General features: G+C 43.6%; 1 protein-coding gene across 3 annotated transcripts in view; it reads left to right on the forward strand.

The window, feature by feature from the left end:
- LOC145345157 (uncharacterized) overlaps nucleotides 1–23,656 on the forward strand; it is a 214,415-nt gene that overhangs the window by 100,915 nt on the left and 89,844 nt on the right. For 2 of the 3 annotated variants that reach the window (XM_080192832.1, XM_080192833.1), the window contains one exon: nucleotides 20,127–22,333. In XM_080192832.1, the coding sequence (XP_080048958.1) occupies nucleotides 20,127–22,333 (2,207 nt within the window). Of the gene's footprint in view, nucleotides 1–6,426; nucleotides 6,518–20,126; nucleotides 22,334–23,656 lie in introns of those variants that run through there. The other variant, XM_080192834.1, reaches the window with a different exon arrangement.

The raw sequence follows: 23,656 nt of genomic DNA on the forward strand, positions 1-23,656 counted from the left end.
TTCAAGTCTGATCCACAATTCTAAGTTGACATCAAGGAAGCAAGTTGAAGATTCATCCCAATATTCATCTACTTCTATCATCACTCATCACGAGAAGATTATCATCTGTTTATGGACGAAGAAAGCTAATTGGGTCCACTTTAATTCAGTCATCCAAAACAGCCCTACACTCCCCCTATTGCTCCATCTTGTCGTTTCTTAAATTATTGCAAGAATTTTGCCTCCACTGCTTTGTTTGGAAATTAATTTCATGCATTGATCTCCAACTCAATATGAAGAACCATCTATTGTTGTCAATCTCTTTGACCAGACCATAGTGATGTAATTTTGCCCTGCTCTCATTGTTAAATTTACAGTAATATTTCAAATTACTGTTTTCAACACCATTTACAATTTTATGTAACTTTATAAGACCACCTTGGATGCTTTCTTTCCAGGCTGAAGAGTCCTAAGCTGTTGTCTTTCCACATAAGTTAATCCTTCAGCGTTGGAAATAGCATCATGATTCTTCTTTGTGCTCCTGCCATTCTTTGAATATCTCCTCTTTTTCTTGGCGACCCTAACTGGATACTCAAATGCAGTTTATCCAGGGCACTCTGCAGCTTGATCACAATGTTCTCTCCTGAGTTATCCCCAGGTAAGAAAGGGGGGAAACTTCTTGCTCATAATTGAGCAAAATGTATATGTTTGTATAGAATTGAACACAGGTACGCAGACCACTGTTGATGTGTCACATTGCAAAGAGAAACCAAGAAAATGAAATGCAGTGTGAAGAAAAAATGAATACACTACTACTTTTTTTCCCCTTCCACTCTGAATAGCAGCACACTCAAACTTACTTAATGTTTTTCTGCTGTATACACCTGACTTTGTTCTTTGCTCCTTGACTGTGTCTGCAGTGTGCGGCAATGTAAATTCCATGCAAATCAATATTACATTGAACACAGACTTCCTCTGATAACAGCATGTGCTACTCAGCAAAAACTGTCCCTTGAACAATATGCACAATTAGATGGATTGGCCATGATAAATTGCCCCTTAGTGTCAGGGGGATTAACAGGGTAAATACATGGAATTAAAAGGACAGGGCCTAGGCAAGATCGTTGTCGGTGCAGGCTCAATGGGCCAAATAGCCTCCTTCTATATTATATAGTTTCTATGATTCTATGATTTGTTGCTGAATTTTTGTAAATCATTTATGTTCAATCAGTGTGATTTTAACTTTGAGTGATTGTAGAAAACAGAGAATATATGCTCAGTAGCCTTTTGCACACCTCTCCTGATTTTCAGGATGTTTAATGGGTGGTTGATCCAATAACTGTCCTCAAAAGTTAAAATCAACTCCAGTGATTTAGATTGTGTCCAGTACTACTGTGCCTTTGGCAATATGGCTTATGTGGAGACAGACAAGTGAGGCAAATTCACAAGCCCCTTAACACGTGCTAACATGATGCAACATTTTGTATTAAACTACTACAACTGTTTTCCTGCCATAGACTATCAATTCCCACTCTTCCTGTCTGTACATCTGCTCCATAATGCTGGAAATAAAAGGAGAAGCATTGTTGTTAAAACAGCACCATTTCCTTATTCACGCATCATAATTTTATATGCCAAGGGGAAGTTTTGCTAAAACTAGACAAGGCACTAGTTAGACCACACCTGGAATACTGTGAACAGTTTTTGTCCCCTTGTCTAAGGAAAGATATTCTGGCATTAGAGGCATTCTAGAGAAGGTTCGTTAAGTTGATCTCGACTTTAGAGGGGTTTTCTGATGAGGAGAGGTCAAGTAGGTTGGGCCTCTCCTCACTGGAGTTTAGGAAAATGAGAGGCGATCTTATTGAGACATATAGGATTCTCAAGGAGTTTGAAAGGGTAGATGCTGAGAGGATATTTCTTCTTGTGGGAGAGTCTCTAGGGCCAGAAGGTATAATCTCAGAATAAGGAGTCGCCTATTTAAAATAGAGATGAGGAGGAATTTCTTCATTCAGAGGGAAGTGAATCTGCGGAATACTTTAATGCAAATGGAGGCTGGGTTATTAAGTGTGTTTAAGGCTGATGTAGACAGATTTTTCATTGGTAGGGACATCAAAGGTTATGGGGATAAGCGGGAAAGTGGAGTTGAGGATTATAACACGTCAGCCATGATCTCATTGAATGGGGCAGCAGCCTCAATAGGCCAAATGGCTCCTATGCCTCATGGTCTCCCTGTTCTTTTTCCTCCTGTTGCAGTCCATATGGTTTAGATACATCTATAGTGCTGATAGGAAGGGAGTTCCAGTATTTTGATCTAGTGACATTGAAAGAACATTGATATATTTCCAAGTCAAAACGATGTGTGGCTTGGAGGGGAATTTGGAGGTGATGTGGTCCTATACATCTGCTGCCCTTCTCTTTGGTGGTAGAGTTTAAGGATTTGGAAGATGCTATTGAAGAATGCTTGGTGAATTGCTACATTGCATCTTGTAGAATGTACACACAGTTGACATTGTGCTTCAGTGGTGGAGGAAGTGAATGTTTATTATAGTGAAAAGGGTGCCAATCAAATGGATGTTGTTGAGCTTCTTCAGTGTTGTTGGGATTACACTCATCCAAAGCAAGTAGGGAGTATTCTATCACATGGGGAAGGAGTGGCGTAATGATATTATCATTGGACTAGTAATCCAGACACCCAGAATAATTCTCTGTTGACCTGGGTTCAAATCCCATTATGGCAGATGGTGAAATTTGAATTCAGCAACACTCTGGAATTAAAAGCCCAATTGAGGACCATGAAACCATTCTCGATTGTTGTAAAACCCGATCTAGTTCACTAATACCTTTCGGGGAATGAAATCTGCCATCCTTACCTGGTCTGGCCTACATGTGATGCCAGATCCACAGCAATGTGATTGACTCTTAAATGCCCTCTGAAATGGTCTAGCAAGCCACTCAGTTCAAGTACAATTAGGGATGGACAAAAAATGCTGGCCCAACCTGTGATGTCCACATCCCACGAACTATTAAAATAAATCCTGACTTGTATCTTGTAGATGGTGGACAGGCTTTGGGGAGTCAGAAGGAGAGTTATCTTCCGCAGAATTCCCAGCATCCAATTTGTTCTTTTAGCCACTGTATTTATGTGGCTAGTCCAGTTCAGTTTCTACTCAATGATGATACGTTAGTACATTGATAGTGGTAAGTGAATGATGGTGATGCCATTGAGTGTCAAAGGAGATGGATGGATTCTCTGATGCTGAGATTGGTCATTGCCTGGCACTTGTGTGGTGCAAATGTTACCTGTCACTTATCAGCCCAGGCCTGGCTATTGTCCAGGTTTTGCTGCATTTGGACATAGAATCAAAGAATCCCTACAGTGCAGAAAGAGGCCATTTGGCCCATTGAACTTGCATTGACAACAATCCCACCCAGACCCTATCCCACATATTTACCCTGCTAATCCCCCTGACACTAAGGGGCAATTTAGCATGGCTAATCCACCTAAGCTGCACATCTTTGGAATGTGGGAGGAAACTGGAGCACCTGGAGGAAACCAATGCAGACACAGGAAGAACATACAAAGTCCACACAGACAGTTCCGGAGGCTGAAATTGAACCCAGATCCCTGGCGCTGTGAGGCAGCAGTGCTAACCACTGTGCCACCATGCTGCCTCAAACTGCTTCAGTATCTGAGAAGTTGTGAATGGTGCTAAACATTATGCAATCAAGTGGGCAAACATCCCTACTTCTGACCTTATGGTGGAAGGAAGGTCTTTGATGAAAAAGGAGTTGAGGGGGTTGAACTATGAGGAGAGGCTGAATAAACTAGGCTTGTACTCGTTAGAGTTTAGAAGAATGAGGGGAGATCTCATTGAGACATATAAGATGATGAATGGGATGGATAGGATAGAGGTGGAGAGACTCTTCCCGCTCAGAAAGGACAGTAGGACTAGAGGGCACAGCCTCAAGATAAAGGGTGGGCGGTTTGGAACGGAGTTGAGGAGGAACTTCTTTACTCAAAGGGTGGTGAATCTCTGGAATTCTCTGCCCGTTGAAGTGGTGGAGGCTGCCTCACTAAATATATTTAAGACGCGGGTTGATAGGTTTTTGATAGGCAAGGGGATTAAGGGTTATGGGGAGAGGGCGGGAAGGTGGAACTGAGACACGACAGATCAGCCATGATCTTATTGAATGGCGGGGCAGGCTCGAAGGGCTAGATGGCCTACTCCTGCTTCTATTTCTTATGTTCTTATGTTCTTATGAAGCAGCTGAAGATGGGCCTAGGATACTACATAGAGGGACTTCTGCAGTGCTTTGATTTGCTTTGATTTATTATTGTCACATGTACATGTGTATACATTGAAAAGTATTATTTCTTGCACGCTAAATAGACATAACATACCATACACGGAGAAGGAGATAGTGCAGAATGTAGTGTTACAGTCATTAATAGGCTGTAGAGAAAGATCAACTTAATGTGAAATAGGTTCATTCAGAAGTCTGATGGCAGCAGGGAAAAAAATGTTTTTGAGTTGGTTAGTATGTGTCCTCAGACATTTGTATCTTTTTTCCAGATGGAAGAGAATATGTCCAGGGTGCGTAGGGTCCTTAATTATGCTGGCTGCTTTTTGAGGCAGCATGAAGTATAGACAGTGTCAATGGATGAAAGAATGGTTTGAGTGATGGACTGGACTTTGTTCACAATCCTTTATAGTTTACTGTGGTCTTGGACAGAGTAGGAGTCATACCAAGCTGTGACACAACCAGAAAGAATGCTTTCCATGGTGCATTTGTAGATGTTGGTGAGAGTTGTAGCAGACATGCCAAATTTCCTTAGTCTCCTGAGAAAGTAGAGGCATTGGTGGGTTTTCTTAACTATAGCATCCGCATGGAGGAATCAGCACAGCTTGTTGGTGATCTGGACACCTAAAAGCTTGAAGCTCTTGACCATTTCTACTTCGTCCCCACTGATGTAGATAGGTGCCTGCCCTCCACTACACTTCCTGATGTCGATGACTATTTCCTTTGTTTTGTTGACATTGTGGGAGAGATTTTTGTCATCGCGCCTGTTCACCAGAGTATCTCTTTCCTGTAGTCTGTCTTGTCATTGTTTCAGATCCGACCCACAACAGCAGTGTCATTACCAAACTTGAAAATTGAGTTGGAGGGGAATTTGGCCACACAGTCAAATGTGTATAAGGAGTATAGAAAGGGGCGGAGGACACTGCCTCAAGGAGCACCAGTGTTGAGGATGATGGTGGAGGAGGTGTTGTTGCCTGCCCTTATTGACTGCGGTTTGTGGGTTAAGAAGTCTAGGATCCAATTGCAGAGGAAGGTATCGAGCCCCAGGCCATGGAGTTTGGTGATGAGTCTTGTAGGAATAATGTGTTGAAGGGACAGATGTCGTGGAACTGACATGATCGATCACTACCAACCACAATTGTTTGCCTTAATGCCAGGGTTGATTCCAATGAATGAAGAGTTTTCCCACTGAGTCCCATTTTTGCTAGGGCTCCCTGATACGATACTCAGTCAGATGCTACCTTGGTGTCAAGGGCACTCACTCTCATCTCACTTGAGATTGCTCCTGGTGGAGCTGGAAACTGAATTGAGAAAAAATATCAATGGAGTTCCAGGAAATTACTACAGGGGTTGCCACTGTCATTCCAACTGATGGATGGACTCACCATAATGACCCTTTCATTCTACCCCCTATGTTCTTTAAGTTAATTACTTGTCTGACAAGAACATTAATAGAGAAAGTTCGAAAGACTAGGATCAAACTACGTCACCCATATCAAGAAAAGAAATGGAACAGAATATGGGGCAAGACTTCCCAGCCGTTCCTGTAGATCTTGCCGATGGTAACCCCCACTGTGGATTTCCAAGGCGGCGGAGGGTGTGAACAATGAGAAACCCCATTGACGGTGGCGCAGGACTAGACAATTCCACTGCTGGTTAATAGTGGGCCACCTCTGCCACCGCAAAATGTGGTATGGGGGGGGGGGGGCGGTGTGGGACGTGTTGGATGGGGGGGGGGGTGAAATGTGCATTCAATTGATGAATCCCACCGTATATGGATGTGTATAAACCTATGTATGCAACGCATCCAACCAAGCACATATACCTTACCAAAGTAACCTGCTACCCACCCACACCCCCCACCCCGCCCCCTAAGGAACTGCATTGCAAAAATTGGAAAAGAATTAAATACAACTTGTCCTGTGATCCCAACATTTTGGCAGAATATAACCAGGGGGATTTTCACATTAACTTCATTGCAGTGTTAATGTAAGCCTCTTCGTGAGACTAATAAAGAAACTTTAGGAGCGGGTTCCTTGTAATGTTTGGGGTGGGGGCGGGGGAAATGAGGCAAGAGGATTGTAGCCGAAGAGGTGGGGCATCTGAAAGATGAGTAATAAGGTATGTGTTGCTGAATGTAGCATAGGCAGTTGGGATGTAGCGTAACTTGTCCGACAGAAGTCACAGACTTTCGAGCAGTCTAGCTGTGGATAAACGAGCAAACTATTGAGAAATGGTAAGTAGGAGCCATGAAGAAAATGTTTTCGGACTTTTAAAGTGTGCTTGAGGGTCAGAAATTGTTCGGATTATCGCTTTCCGCAGCGTGAATGTTGTTGCAGTATTAACTGGGTCTGTGTCTGGGCAGATTCAACTGGAAGTGCTGGATTCCAGAGAGTCGGTTTACTGGCATTAAACTTAACTGTCGAAAAGATCGCAGTGGCTGCGCTGATAATGAAGTGAGTTTATACAGAAAGGGTTTGATCCCCGGTCTCCTGTGGGTGTTGGATTTCAGCGGGGTTTGGGGGCGGGGCGGGGCGGGGGGGTTGCGCGGGGGCGGTGGTTGTTGGGCATTAGAACTAGCCCTTCCTCAGCGCTCCTGGCTCTGGGCGGGAACATCAGCGACAGCTCCCAACCTACTATGTTTTTTTTAAAGAAAAGATTCATGCTGGAAATGTAAATCTGTACACAGAGCGACTGAGTTTATTGCCCGCTGTGGTCAAATTGCCTTCCGCGATCAAATTGTCCCTTTGACGTTCCAGGGCAAAAGGCGCATGTGAGGAATAACAAATGTGTGGTGGGGAACGCCTTGTGCCTGGAGCACATAAGAATATGGGACAGGAGTAGGACAATCAGCTCCTGGTGCTCAATTTTTCCTCCATCGTGGCTGAGCTGTGCCCTAAAGCCATATTCCTTAATGGCTTCATCTAATTAAAAAAAAACCTCAATTTTGAAAGTTTCAATTGACCTAGAAATAGTAGCTTGCTCCTTGATGATACAGTTCAATTTTTCTAATGCCCTTTGTGTGAAGGAGTGCTTCCTGATTTGGCTTGTCTGATCTGGCACTGTAACATTAAGCAGCTTTGTTCTGGATTCATAGTATCATAGAATCCCTACAGTGCAGGAGAGGCTGTTCGACCTGTTGAATCTGCATCAACTCTGACATAGCATCTTACCCAAGCCTTCTCCCTGACCCTATTGCTATAATCCCACAAATTTACCATGGCTGATCCACCTAACCTTTGGACACTAAGGAGCAATTTTGCACGGTAAATCCACCTAACCCACACGTCTTTGGACTGTGGGAAGTAACCGGAGCACCCTGCAGAAACCCACGCAGTCACAGGGAGACTGTGCAAACTCCACACAGTCACCCAAGGCCAGTTTTGAACCTAGTGTCTGGTGCCTTGAGGCAGCAGTGCTCACCATTGTGCCACCATGTCACCCCTCAAATGCTCCACAAGAAGAGATTTTTTTTCCCCTCAGCCTATTTAATTATTTTGTCATTGTAAACATATATATTGGATTGTGCCTCTGAATCCTCCACACACAAGGAAGTGTGAGCAAGTCACCCAACTTTGTAATTTAACTCTTTACCACCCCCCCCCACCCCTCTGTACTGTGCTGGGGAATTTACACAGCCTCCTCTCCAAGACCAATATGTCCTTCCTGCAATGCGGTGCCCAGAACTGAGTTCAGTATTTCAGATGTGTCTAACCAAAACTTTAACAATAAAAGCAGCTGTTGGTACAGGTACTCTGGACTTGTGAACAAAGAACAATACAGCACAGGAACAGGCCCTTCGGCCTTCCCAACCTGCACCGATCATGTGTTCCTAACTAGACCATCCGTTTGTATCCCTCTTTTCCCAGTGTGTTCATGTGGCTACCCAGATAAGTCTTAAATGATCCTAGCATGTCTGCCTCAACCACCTTGCTTGGTAGTGCATTCCAGGCCCCCACCACCCACCCTCTGTGTAAAAACCATCCCCTGTATATCTATTGAATCTTGGCCCCTTACCTTGAACTTGTGACCTCTTGTGTTTGTCATTTCTGACCTGAGAAAAAGCTTCCAGTTGTTCACCCTACCTTTGCTGTTCATAATTTTATAAACTTCTATTAGGTTGCCCCTCAACCTCTGTCTTTCCAGGGAGAACAACCCTAGTTTACTCAATTCCACCTCATAGCTAATACCCTCCATACCATGCAACATCCTGGTAAAACTTTTCTGCACTCTCTCCAAAGCCTCCATGTTCTTCTGGTAGTGAGGCAACCAGAACTGGACGCAGTATTCCAAATGTGGCCTAACCAATATTCTATATAACTGCAACATCACATGCCAACTTTTATACTCTGTGCCCCGTCCAATAAAGGCAAGCAGGCCATATGCCTTCTTCACCACCTTTTCCACCTATGCTGCCACCTTTAAGGATCTGTAGACTTGCACACCCAGATCCCTCTGTGTATCTACACTCCTGATGGTTCTGCTATTTATTGTATAGCCCGCCCCTGCATTAGATCTAATCAAGTGTAATGCTGTGAGTACCCAGGTTCAAATCCTGCCTCAGCAAATGGTGGAACTGAAGTTCAATAAAACATCTGGAATTAAAAGGGGTGGCACGGTGGCAGAGTGGTTAACACTGCTGCCTCACAGTGCCAGAGATCCATGTTTGATTCCCGGGTTGGGTCACTGTCTGTGTGGAGTTTGCACATTCTCCTCATGTCTGCATGGGTTTCCTCCAGATGCTCCGCTTTCCTCCCACACTCCAGAGATGTGCGGGTTAGGTGGATTTGCTATGCTAAATTGCCCTATAGCGTCAGGGGGACTAGCTAGGGTAAATGCACACAGTTATGGAGATAGGGCCTGGGTGGGATTGTGGTCATTACAGACTCAATGGGCTGAATAGCTTCCTTCTGCACTGTAAGATCCTACGATTCTATGAAAAGTCTATTGATGACCATTGTTGAGTGTTGTGAAAACCCATCTGGTTCACCAATGTCCTTCAGAGAAGGAAATCTTCATAGAAATACTGAGGCTACAACAGCGGGTCAGAGGCTAGGAATCTTTTGGAGAGTAGTTCACCTTCTAACTCTGCGAAGCCTGCCGACCATCTAAAAGGCACAAGTCAGGAATGTTATGGAATACTTTCTACTTGCTTGGATGAGTACAGCTCCAACAACATTGAAGAAGCTCAACATCATCCAGGGCAAAATAGCCCATTTGATTGTTATCCCTTCTACAAACATTCAATCTCTCCACCACCAATGAACAGTGGCAGCAGTGTGTACCATCTACAAGATGTACTGCAGGAGCTCACCAAGATTTCTTAGGCAACAGCTTCTAAACTCAAGACTACTACCATTCAGAAGGACAAGGGCAGCAGACTCCTGGGAACACCACCATCTGGGTGTTCCCTTCCAAGTCACTCACCATCCTGATATAGAAATATATCACCGTTCCTTCACGGTCACTGGATCAAAATCCTAGAACTTCCTCCCTAAGGCATTGTGGGTGTACCCGCACCTCAGGGACTGCAGCCATTCAAGAAGGCAGCTCACCACTCCTTTCCCAAGGGTGACTAGGGATTGACAATAAATGCTGGTCAAGCCAGCAATGTCCACATCCTGCAAAATTATTTTTTTAAATTACTTTTGTATTCCAGACCCCTTGAGATAAATGGCAACATTTGTAACAGGTGTTTTTGTGACTAATGTCTTCATTAATTTAGTATTCACAATTTTTATAGAATATTATCAGCATTTACCTTGGAACACCTGTTTAATCAATTCACTGTTGCTGTACACTCCATATTTTAAATGGCCTGTTGGTGCGGCAAGACCCTTGTTTCCCATCCTTTCTCAGTCAGATTGATTACGGTATCTCCTGAATGAAACTTCAATGGATTCACACTTCCTAGTCACTCTCCCGTAATATATTTCTAACCAGTTTTACTGCTGGCCTCGAAATTCCTTATAAAATTTTTTTTGTATTGCTTTTTACAACTCTTAAGATTTTCTTTTTATGATGTTTTTGCAGCTGTCCCAGTCTACTGAATTAATCAATTTCCTTGGCACTTGTGAAGCTATCTTTTGAATTTTATACAGTATCTTACCTCATTGGTTTACCAAGTTTCCTGAAGTGGAGGCTTTGCCTTTTTGGAGACATGTAGTTAACTTCTGCTGTACTATATATTCCTCTTGCATACCTCCACAATGGTTAGAATTTAAATGGAACTAAACCACTTCCTGCAGTGGGTTTGCCTTGGATGTTCTGATAGCCCCTACATTTGCATCCTGCTTCTGGCTTTGCCAACCAATCACTTGAGCATGGGCTTGATGTTGACTGACATTAAATAATGGAAGGATTTTTATTTAAAGGGGCTTTGAAAAAGGAAAGAATGGTTACATCCTACATTGGTTCCAAGAACATAAGAACATAAGAAATAGGAGCAGGAGTAGGCCATCTGGCCCTTCGAGCCTGCCCCGCCATTCAATAAGATCATGGCTGATCTGTCGTGGCTCAGTTCCACTTTCCCGCCCTCTCCCCATAACCTTTAATCCCCTCTCTTATCAAAAACCCATCAACCCGCTTCTTAAAAATATTTAGCGAGGCAGCCTCCACCACTTCAACGGGCAGAGAATTCCAGATATTCACCACCCTTTGAGTGAAGAAGTTCCTCCTCAACTCCGTTCTAAACCGCCCCCCCTTTATCTTGAGGCTGTGCCCCCTAGTCCTACTGTCTTTTTTGAGCGGGAAGAGTCTCTCCACCTCTATCCTATCCATCCCATTCATCATCTTATACGTCTCAATGAGATCTCCCCTCATTCTTCTAAACTCTAACGAGTACAAGCCTAGTTTATTCAGCCTCTCCTCATAGCTCAACCCCCTCAACTCCGGTATCAGCCTAGTAAACCTCCTCTGCACTCCCTCCAAGGCCAAAATATCCTTGCGCAGGTGCGGCGCCCAAAACTGCACACAGTACTCCAGCTGCGGCCTCACCAATGCCCTATACAGCTGCAGCAAGACCTCCCTACTTTTATATTCAATCCCCCTCGCTATGAAGGCCAGCATCCCATTCGCCTTCCTGACCACCTGCTGCACCTGCAGGCTGGGTTTTTGCGACTCATGCACAAGGACCCCAAGGTCCCTCTGCACCGTCGCCTGCTGCAGTTTTTCGCCACGTAAGTAATAGTCCTTCCTACCATTCTTCCTACCAAAGTGGACCACCTCACACTTGCCAACATTAAATTCCATTTGCCATTTCCTGGCCCATTCGCCCAGCCTATCTAGATCCTTCTGCAGACTCTCCACACCCTCCGCACAATTTGCCTTTCCCCCAATCTTGGTGTCATCAGCAAATTTCGACACTCTACACTCGGTTCCCTCCTCCAGATCATCTATATAAATGGTAAATAGCTGAGGCCCCAGCACCGACCCCTGGGGCACTCCACTAGTCACCAACTGCCAATCCGAATAGCACCCATTGACCCCCACTCTCTGCCTCCTATTTGACAACCAATCCTCTATCCACGCTAACACCCTACCCCCAACTCCATGTCCTCTGACCTTCTGCAGTAACCTCTTGTGAGGTACCTTATCAAACGCCTTCTGAAAATCCAGAAAGACCACATCCACCGGCTCTCCTCTATCCACCGCCCTAGACACATCCTCATAGAACTCCAGTAAATTTGTCAGACACGACTTCCCTTTAATGAAACCGTATTGCGTCTGCTCTATCAAGCAATTCCTTTCAAGAAGGAGAAGATGGAATCAAAATATGGAGAGGCTGCCCACAACTCTAATTTCCCACCCCAGCCCCATTCTCTGAGGGTCTGCAGAGAAGTGATTTTCCAGTAATTTTTCAGGTTATCTCCAATTGCAATGGGATCTTGATCAATTGGGTCAGTGGGCTGATGAATGGCAGATGGAATTTGATTTAGACAAACGCAAGGTGACGCATTTTGGTAGGTTGAACCTACTCAGTTAATGGTAGGGCGTTGGGGAGAGTTACAGAACAAAGAGCTCTAGGGGTACATGTTCATAGCTCCTTGAAAGTGAAGTCACAGGTGGACAGAGTGGTGAAGAAGGCATTCGGCATGCTTGGTTTCATCGGTCAGAACATTGAATACTGGAGTCGGAATGTCTTGTTGAAGTTGTGCAAGACATTCCAAGGCCACACTTGGAATACTGTGTGCAATTCTGGTCACCTTATTATAGAAAGGATATTATCAAACTAGAAAGAGTGCAGAAAAGATTTACTAGGATGCTATCTATTCTTGATGGATTGAGTTTTAAGGAGAGGCTGAATAGACTGGGACTTTTTTCTCTGGGTCTATAGAGGTCTACAAAATAATGAGGGGCATAGACAAGTAGATAGTCAATATGTTTCCCCAAAGGTAGGGGAGTCTAAAACTAGAGGGCGTAGGTTTAAAAAGAGAGGGAAGAGATGCAAAAGTGTCCTGAGGGGCAATTTTTTTCACACAGAGGGTGGTGTGTGTCTGAAACAAGCTGCCAGAGGTGGTAATAGAGGTGGGTACAATTTTATCTTCTAAAAAGCATTTAGATAGTTACATGGGTACGATGGATATAGAGGGATATCGGTCAAATGCAGGCAATTGGGATTAGCTTAGGGGTTTAAAAAAAAATAAGGGCAGCATGGACAAGTTGGGCTGAAGGATCTGTTTCAGTGCTGTAAACCTCTATGACTCAATAACTACAGCTACAGTGTGTTGTGCCATGTGTAATATTACTGGAATTTAAGAACTGTTGTCAAAAGGAATGTTTATTTGTGAGTCCAACAAGTAAACATTTTGGGGGAAATGTTCTGGAAGGCTAATTTTAACAGCGTAAATGTAATCTTGTGTGTTTAAGCTTTATTTTCTTCTGTTAAAAATATTTTAATTTAATATTTTAAATCTCCAAAAGTGTTATTTTAGATTTTCAGCATCTGAACTATTTTGCTTTGATGTCACTGGAATCTGTGCATAGTTGTGATCGCATATGAAATTTCTCTTTTTGGGATTTGATTTCCATGGAATTTACAAGCACTGCTGCCTCACACTGCTAGGGTCTCAGATTCAATTCCAATCTTGGGTATGGAGTTTGCACGTTTCCCCTGTGTCTGCCTGGGTTTCCTCTGGATGCTCTGGATTCTTCCCACAGTCCAAAGATGTGCAAGTTAGGTGGATTGGCCATGATAAACTACCCCTTTGTGCCCCAAGATGCGTGGGTTAGGGGGAATTAGAGGACTATTCCATCACGCTCCTGACTTGTGTTCTGTAGATTGTGGATAGGCTTTGGGGAGTCAGGAAGTGAGTTACTCACTGCAGTATTCCTAGCTTCTAACCTGCTCATGTAGCCACTATGTTTATGTGGTGAGTCCAGTTGAGTTTCTGGTCAGTGGTAACCCCAAGGGTGTTGACAGTGGGGGATTTAGTGATGGAATACCATTGAATATCAGGGAGCAGTGGTTAGAGTGTCTCTTATTGGTGATGGTCGTTGCCTGACATTTGCGTGGCACAAATGTTACTTGCCACTTACCAGCCCAAGCCTGGACATTGTCCAGATCTTGTTGCATTTGCACATGGATTGCCTCAGTATCTGAGGAGTTTAAATCCTTTACATTTGAAAAGTACTCCTGAAAGATCTGATGGCCCTTTGATTGCCACATGTGTACAGACTGTAACTTCCTGTGTCTAAGGGAATCCAGCCACTATAGTAACACATTCTCTATTGATATTCTTGGTGCAGACTTGATGGGCCAAAGGGTCTTTTCTGCACTGTATTACTCTATCACTCTAGCTGACTGGTCTCGCTAGTATCACGCTCCTTAGGATAGGGCTGTCTGATTTGATCAGTGGTCAGGGTCATGATGGTGTTACTGCGAATGAGGCAAGTATGGGGATTGAGAAATTAGAAGTGTAGGAGCCCTTGCATCAGTTGGAGTTTCTTGTAGCTTGTATGGATGACAGCGGGCTACAATGTGTTTTTTTTTATATTTATTCAGGGGACATGGGCATCACTGGCTGGCTAGCATTTATTGCCCATCCCTATTTGCCCAAGGGCAGTTGAGAGTCAACCATTTTGATGTGGCTCAAGTCACACGTAGGCCAGACTGGGTAAGGACGATAGATTTCCTTACCTTAAGGGCGTCAGCGAACCAGATGACTTTTTCCAACATCGGCAATGGTTTCATGGTCATCAGTAGATTCTTAATTCCAGATAGCTTTTATTGAGTTCAGATCCCACCATCTGCCATGGCAGGATTCGAACCCAGGTCCTCAGAACATCAGCTGAGTTTCTGGATTAATAGTCTAGCGATAATACCATTAGGCCATTGCTTCCCCATATACAAAGAACAAAGAACAACCCAGCACGGGAAACAGGCCCTTCGGCCCAACGAGCCCGCGCCACCGCATCCTCCTACACCTACCCTGCGTGTATGAGCATGGCCTACTGGTACAGGACATCATTCAAAAAAATAACCAAAATACTAGGTTAAAGGGGGGATTAATTGGTGTTTTACATAACATAACAACTTCAGGAAGCATAGTGAAATACATGCCCCTGTCTACAGCAATAGGGATGAAGTTGAAATGGCTGAGAGCTTCAGGTTTTTAGTTGTCCAGATCACCAACAATCTGCCCTGGTCCTTCCATGTTGACGCTATAGTTATGAAAGCCTACCAATACCTCTACTTTCTGAGGAGACTAAGGAGAAATGAATGTCTGCTGTGACTCTGATTAACTTTTACAGATGCACCATAGAAAACATTTTCTCTGGTTGTATCACAGTCTGGTATAGCTCCTGCTCTGTCCAAGACTGTAATAAACTACAAAGGGTTGTGAATGAGGCCCAGTCCATCACTCAGCTTCCCATTCATTGACTCTCTACACTTCCTGCTGCCTCAGAAAAGCATAATCAAGGCCCCCACGCACCCTGGACATACTCTCATCCATCTTCTTCCATCAGGAAAAAGATACAAAAGTATGAGGACATGTACCAACTTTCTTCCCTGCTGCCGTCAGACTTTTGAATGGACCTACCTTGCGTTAAGTTGATCTCTCTCTACACCTTAGTTATGACTGTAACAATATTTTCTGAACCCTCTCCTTTCCTTCTCTATGTATGGTACACTTTGTCTGTATAGCACGCAAGAAACAATACTCTTCACTGTATACCAATACATATGGTAATAATAAATCAAATCAAAATTATGGATTTGACAATTCCACAGGGTTTCCTGTAAGCCTCCGTACATGCCCCTAGTATGGGGGCAGCATGGTGGCACAGTGGTTAGCGTTGCTGCCTCACAGCGCCAAGGACCCAGGTTCAATTCCCGGCTTGGGTCACTGTGTGGAGTTTATACGTTCTCCCTGTGTCTGTGTGGGTTTCCTCCGGGTGCTCCCGTTTCCTCCCACAGTCTGAAAGACATGCTGGTTAAATGCATTGATCCAAACTGACGCCAGAGGGTGGCAATTAGGGGAATTTTACAGTAACTTCATTGCAGTGTTAATGTAAGTCTTACTTATGACTAATAAATAATTTAGTAAAATTTGGAAATAAGTGAAATCATGTCATGTTTCCAGCATATTTTAGGCAAAATCCCCTGCCTGTGCCCAACCGTACCACCCATTAAATGTTCAGACCAGTTAATTGTGGTCAGTTTATGTTTCAATCGTTCAAAGTCAGTCTTACTTGAGTTTATCATTCAACCCCTACAAGGAGGCCATTTGGCCCATCAAATCAGTACCAACCCACTTTTTAAAAAATTCTTACTTAGACTCTATCCATGTAACCCCACATATTTAGCACACTGATTCCCCTAATCTACATGTCTTGGGACACTAATAGATGATTAAACGTGGCCAATCCATCTACCCTGCATAACTTTGGACCGTAGGAGGAAACCCACGCAGACAAACAGAAAACATGCAAACTCCACACGAACAGTGACCCAAGGCCGGAATTGAAGCTGGGACCCTGGTGTGTGAGGCAGCAGTGCTAATTTATCATATTGGTCCAGAGCTTGTGGGATGTAGTATCTTGAGAGATACATTAGATAAACATTATCCTGTATTTGTCGTATAACTTGCTGGGCGTGTGAGCTGATAATGATATGGGGAGGGAGACAGGGCATCTCAAACCCAAGTGAATGGCAGGACTAACACTGTCTTCTGAACCAGTATTAGTTAAAGATTGAGAAAGAAACAGAGGAACAAAGGAGAAGGGCAGATTAGAGTCAAATCAAAGACAGTAAAGGAAATGAGAGAAAGAACGATTGGTTTAAGAGAGGTTCTCATTTAAATTACTTCAAGGAAAGATTTGTTAATGCATTTCATGGAGGCCTGAATAGAAATTACAAATGTGATCACTACCATTAAGGGGCAGAAGTGAGTCCCACCATAGAATACACTTTCAAGTGCAGACTAACTGAAAACATGCCCCTGAAATGCCAAAAAAATTAAAGTAATTTCAGAGTCAATAACCCTAGACTCCAGGTTGCAGGATATTAGATGGTCATCATTGTTTTTAATGGATGTGTAATATCCTTTAGAGTGCTGTGAATATGTAATTCATCCAGGAAAATGTCCTATTTCTAAACAGTTTGTTCTTTGTTATACTGATCTTAGAAGTGGAAGCAAAACTGAAAATAGTTTGGTGTGTTAGTATTGGCATAATTGATAAAAAGTTAATCTGTGTAAGTCTGAAGTAAAACAGAAATATTGGTGAGTTAACATCTGAGAAAGAAAAGTTAAAGTTCTGTGCACCAAAGTTGATGAATGTTTTCACCAATTCATGTTAGCTTGCATTTTTAGATGCTGGCTGATCCACATTTCCGTTGGAACTCAGGGTTGAATCTGTGTTCTAGCCAAATGGGCTGCCTGGTTTTTAACTGAACTGGTGCGTGTGTGTGAGAGAACAAAGAACAGTACAGCACAGGAAACAGGCCCTTTGGCCCTCCAAGCCTGTGCCGTGCATTGGTCCAACTAGACCATTCGTTTGTATCCCTCCATTCCCAGGCTGCTCATGTGACTATCGAGGTAATTCTTAAACGATGCCAGCGTGTCTGCCTCCACCACACTACTTGGCAGCGCATTCCAGGCCCCCACCACCCTCTGCATAAAAAAACGTCCCTCTGATATTGGAGTTATACCTAGCCCCTCTCACCTTGAGCCTGTGACCGTCATCTCCGACCTGGGAAAAATCTTCCTACTATTCACCCTATCTACACCCTTCATAATTTTGTACACCTCTATTAGGTCTCCCCTCATTCTCCATCTTTCCAGGGAGAACAACCCCAGTCTACCTAATCTCTTCTCACAGCTAAGACCCTCCATACCAGGCAACATCCTGGTAAATCCTCTCTGCACTCTCTCCAAAGCCTCCACATCCTTCTGGTAGTGTGGCGACCAGAATTGGATGCAGTACTCCAAATGTGGCCTAACCAGTGTTCTATACAGCTGCAACATCAGACTCCAGCTTTTATACTCTATACTCTGTCCTATAAAGGCAAGCATACCGTATGACTTCTTCACCACCTTCTCCACCTGTGCTGCCACCTTCAGGGATTTGTGGACTTACACACCTAGGTCCCTCTGTGTTTCTATACTCTTGATGGCCCTGCCATTTATTGTATAGCTCCCCCCTACATTAGTTCTTCCAAAATGCATCACCTTGCATTTATCTGGATAAATGTGAGTGTCTAAATGTGCTTCTGAGAGAGAGATGGGCAAGTGTCTGTGTGAGAGAAAGAGTAAGAGAGAGAGAGAGATGGGCGAGTGTGTGCATGTAGGAGAGAAAGAGAAATGGGTGAATGTCTATGTGAGGGACAGATGGGGGAGTGTGTGCCTGTGTGTGAGAGAGGGAGAGAAATGGGTGAATGTGTGCATGGAGAGAGAGAGAGATGGATGAGTGTCTATGAGGGAGAGATGGGGGCGTGTGTGTGTGTGTGTGTGTGTGAGTGAGAGAGAGAGAGACAGGTGTGTGTGTGTGAGAAGGGGTGGCGACAGTAAGACAGAGTGGAGAGTGCATGCCTGGCTGAGTCCTGGCTTTAAGGTTCTCATTCATCTTCATGCACACATGCCAGAAGGCACTGTCACAGGGGTGACGGTGATGCAGTGAGCATCCTAAGATTGGAAGTGATCTGGCTACATTCACAGCCTTTCATGCTCTAACGGTTGTCTTTACTTATTATTCATTTATTTAAATGATCAGTTTATTTTTGTGACTTTTTGTTTGGCACAAAATGTTATATATTTTCATATGTCAACTTTTTTTTGAAATTCATGTTAAATTTCTGCAAAACTTCCCAAAATCTGACCCTGATGAAAGGAAAAAAAATGAAATTGGTTCCCTCTCCCTCATGCAAAAAGGTTGAACAAGCCTGATCTTGACCCAAGATCACCTCACTATTTCAACTCAATATTGATCTTTCCAATACAATTCAGCATTTAATTTGACTTACTCAGCTGCCACTTTCTGTTTATTTTCAGCCAGGTTCCTGGGATCTCCCTTCATTATTCCATGCACATTATTTTATTTCAGTTTCTGATTTTGTTTTGCCTTCATGTGAAGCACTTGGCATTGCCCTGCAACGAAATTCCCCTGTCGCAAGTCTGTCCAATTATCAAGTATATTCAAATCCAATTGTAGGTTAAAGTGAATGCGGAAGATGCTGGAAACGTTGAAATAACAACTGACGGAAGGTCATTGACCTGAAACGTGAATTGTAAATGCAATTTGCCTTGATTATTTGCAGCATTTTCGACGGGAGAGAAGTGGGGGTGTGGTTGTAGCCTGCTCTGTTCAGTCATCCACCGTCTTAAGTTACTGAATAATGCCAACAATCAGCCCCTTTCTTCTGCTTTCATCTGGCCACCGCCTCACGTCAAAATTACAGTCCTGCATTGTTTCTGTGAGCATTTTACTGCTCCCTTTTGGTTTCCCGCCCAGTGGCTATTACCTTACTTGGCTGTCGCAACTCCTCAACTGCCGGACTCCTAGACTGAGCTCGCGGCGCAGACACAGCAGCACTCACCTGGAGCTCGCGGCGCAGACACAGCAGCGCTCACCTGGAGCTCGCGGCGCAGACACAGCAGCGCTCACCTGGAGCTCGCGGCGCAGACACAGCAGCGCTCACCTGGAGCTCGCGGCGCAGACACAGCAGCGCTCACCTGGAGCTCGCGGCGCAGACACAGCAGCGCTCACCTGGAGCTCGCGGCGCAGACACAGCAGCGCTCACCTGGAGCTCGCGGCGCAGACACAGCAGCGCTCACCTGGAGCTCGCGGCGCAGACACAGCAGCGCTCACCTGGAGCTCGCGGCGCAGACACAGCAGCGCTCACCTGGAGCTCGCGGCGCAGACACAGCAGCGCTCACCTGGAGCTCGCGGCGCAGACACAGCAGCGCTCACCTGGAGCTCGCGGCACCAAATCTATTTCGCTCTCCCCTTCCGTTTCCCTTCTTGTACCTCAGTGGCCCCTCAGCCATGTTTCCCAATTCATCGACAGGGCTATAATCATTGATGCACGGCTGGAAAGGAGAGAGTTGCGATCTTTCTGAGCTCTGTTTCAGTCTCATGGAGAAATTAAGTAAATATTGGGACAGTTGGGAAGGCGTCTATTCAAAAACAAATCTAGTGATCACTCGCCCCGTACCATAATTTAACAATAAAATTAATGTCATTTTTACTTGCTTATCCACTCCATAGGTCAAACCTTTCTGGAAGTATATGGTTCTAGCCTAGATTATATTTGCAGATTGTTTGAAATTTTATACTGTCTTCAAAACGTACATTTTTCCTTGGGATGCATATTTCTCTTAAACTATGTTTTTTTTCCCTTTTAGTTTCAAAATATTCGTTTTTCTGGCTCTGGAAAGGCAGAAGAGGGGAGAAAAAAGCAAGTGCTGGATTACCTGGGAGGTTTTTTTAGTTCTACTAGAAGAAAGAGTTCAAAAAATGAATCTCCATTCCCAAGCCAAAACAGTTCTGTAGACGAATATTCTTCATTGACAAAGGACATCAGTTATTCAGAGAAGTGTGCAGTTGTGGAGGAAACTCCGGATTCAGAAGTATCCTCATTTCCTCAAGAGCACAGGAGGAAAGAAGTGACAGAAACAAAAGCAGTTGACCCTAGTCCAGCAGAGATATCAGAGGGCTCTCCAGAGGAAGGAGGTCTGTTATCAGTTGCTGGTAATCCAACCCAGCCGCCGGTGAGTTCAACTGAAAAAACTGGGTCAGCAAATCAGAATGTCGTAGTAGTTGATGCCAACTTGCAGAACCCCCACAGGGAAGCTGAAAAACAAACTGTGCTTGAGAGCCTTGGAGAACAATTAGCTTCAAAGACTGTTGCAAAGGAATTTGCAACCACCTTTGTCGGCAACGTGTCAAATACACTTGGAAGCGTGGTGGTAAATAAGGAGGATACTTCATTATCTTCAGCCTGTGCAGACACAAGCTTGCTCTCGGATGACAGACGTGTTGAGGAATGTGAAATTGGTGAACTTGATACCTGCTCCTTCAATGAAAGCATATCCCCGGCCACTAGGCAAACAAAGGATAGCAAATTTGTAAATAGTGACAGGCTAGTTGAGGGTCGGTATGATTGTGAAACTATTGCTAACTGCGAAGATATCCCAGCTGTGAGTGAGTGCATTTTACCAATTTCTGAGACTGTGAGAATCGAACACATAGCTGAGGTAATTGAAAATGATGTGCATCCTCCTAAGATCGAAAAAAATTCAAATGTAACATTGACAGCAGCATCTGTTTCATTGCCAATTAACAATATTGGTGCAAAACCAGAGGTTTTGGAAAATACTTTGAAAAATGAGGACACTGTCCAGTTGAACCATCCCATGGTTCAAGAATTTGAAAAGCAAACTGAAAATTACAATATTCCTGATAAGCTATTGTGTGAATCTACCTTGGAAAAGCAACTGAATTCATCCAAGAAGGACATATTCGCATCAGTTACTAAAAAAAGCCGGGTTGCAGAGACAGGAGGTGTGTCTCACATTGGTGAGGGTGCAGTTATCTCACAAGACAGTGAACCATTCACCACAGGTAACCTATCAGGAGAAAATCAGAATGGTATAGTGGGACCAGAATCAAATGCAGATAAAGCAGTTACCAACTCTCTCGTTGACATAGTAATTTCTAAAAACACAGCTGAAAAATCAACTGATTCAGTTACAGGTTTAAAAACAGATTTGAATTCAGCAACGTTAGAGTCTATCGAAATGGATAAGAAATCTCCCACAGAAGCCAAACGTGGGAAAAAAAAGGGGAAAAAGAGGCGATCCTTTAAATCTGGTCAGCAGTCTGATAGAGATATCGGGAATGCAGACACTAATACAGGTCAAGAAGAATTCAAGGAAATACCTTCCAGTAAGCAGCTCCCTGAAGTTCCAGTTAAAACTGCCTCCTCACCAAAACAAAACACTCCTTTGGTCCCGCATCAAACATTGCCAAAGTCATTTCCATCCAGTAAAGACTCTGCACAAGATGCATCCAAACCACATACAGCAGGAAAAAAGAATGCAGAACAGATGCCTTGCAGTCCAGCTTCAGGTAATAAAATAGAATCCCCAGTAAAAGACTCTTCGAAAAAGGCGTCAAACGCAGAGGCTGGGTTCAGCAGTTCTGAAACTTGCACAGTGACACAGAGCAGTACCTTGCATTTTGATCAAGAATTGGAAAAGCACATTGCTTCAGTAAACTCGGATGTTAAATTTGTTGTTGCAAATAATGGAGTGGTTGATCATCCTACAAGTAAGGAGGATTTCATTCTTTCCCTACAAGGTGCAGCCACTCATGAACCAGGTGAAAAAAATATTAGTTTAAATTCTGCAGGTCTGAATAGTGCTATTGCTTCAGTTAGCCCAAAAAGTGATCAACAAAACATGGGAAGCCCCATTAAAAATCGTCTGACTGAGACTGCTGATACTGGAATACTGAAAACTCTGGAAATTAATGACTTGGAAGAAGAAACTAACAGTCGTCATGCAATTACTTCACAAATATGTTCCACAGTGACAACAAGAATAAGACTGTAAGTATATTCTGTTTTTTAAAAAAATTGCCATTGCCAACATACCAAAATCACCAATTTCTAGCTAAAATGTCCACATCCCAGTTCCTGTCTGTTTGGACTGAATTCAGTGATGTGTAACTGCACACGAGCTGAGTTTCAAACCTTAGTTTTAGAAGTAAATATGCTATATTCAAATAATCACACAGTTTTCCACGTTCATTTACAAACCAGTGTTTCATATATTATTTGCTGGTCTGCTGTCATAGAACAAAGAACAAAGAAAATTACAGCACAGGAACAGGGCCTTCAGCCCTCCAAGCTTGCACCAACCATGCTGCCCGACTAAACTAAAACCGCCTACCCTTCCAGGGATCATATCTCTCTATTCCCATCCTATTCATGTACTTATCAAGATGCACCTTAAAAGTCACTATTGCATCTGCTTCCACTACTTCCCCTGGCAGTGAGTTCCAGGCACACTCTGTGTAAAAAATCTGCCTCATACATCTCCTTTAAACTTTACCCCTCACACCTTAAACCTGTGCCCCCTAGTAATTGACTCTTTTTTAACCTGGGAAAAAGCTTCTGACTGTCCACTCTGTCCATGCCTCTCATAATCTTGTAGACTTCTATCAGGTCACCCCTCAGCCTCCATTGTTCCAGTGAGAACAAACCAAGTTTCTCCAACCTGTCCTCATAGCTAATGCCTTCTATACCAGGCAACCTCCTGGTAAATTTATTCCATACGCTCTCCAAAACCTCCACATCCTTCTAGTAGTGTGGCAACCTGAACTGAACACTATATTCCAAGTGCAACCTATCTCACATTATACTTTGTAAAGCACAAGAATTGGACTTTTGCAAAGCCGTCTGCAAATTAGCCATGCCTTTAACAGCATTATATATCTTTGTTGTAAACATTCTCTGGTCAGTTATTTCTGGTTGCTGTAGCTGACTTAGCTTATAGGTTGATAGATGCTTGTGAAAGAATATGCCAGATGAATTAATAAAACTTAATTGCCAAAATTAATTGATCCGTAATTAATTAAAGCATAAAATGACTGCCCTTTTCACATACATGTTTGATGCTTTGAAGTATGTTAAATTTCAAAAGAAAGAGGTCAGTGAATATTCTGTGACGATACACTTGGTAAGTCAGGAGATGTGCTTTTTTTTTAAAGCTAGAGCAACAATGACTTGCATTCATGCATGGTAGAAAAACAAAGTACTGCTTTCAGCTAACAGAAAGCAAAACACAGCAGATGCTGGAAACTTGAAGTCTGGAGTAATAGCCTTCTGAAGTGGATTTTTGAAATTCAGGTAGGAACTCGAGCATTGTTT

Source organism: Carcharhinus amblyrhynchos, chromosome 7 (genome assembly GCF_965287045.1).
Source record: "Carcharhinus amblyrhynchos chromosome 7, sCarAmb.v2.hapA, whole genome shotgun sequence".
Classification (NCBI taxonomy): domain Eukaryota; kingdom Metazoa; phylum Chordata; class Chondrichthyes; order Carcharhiniformes; family Carcharhinidae; genus Carcharhinus; species Carcharhinus amblyrhynchos.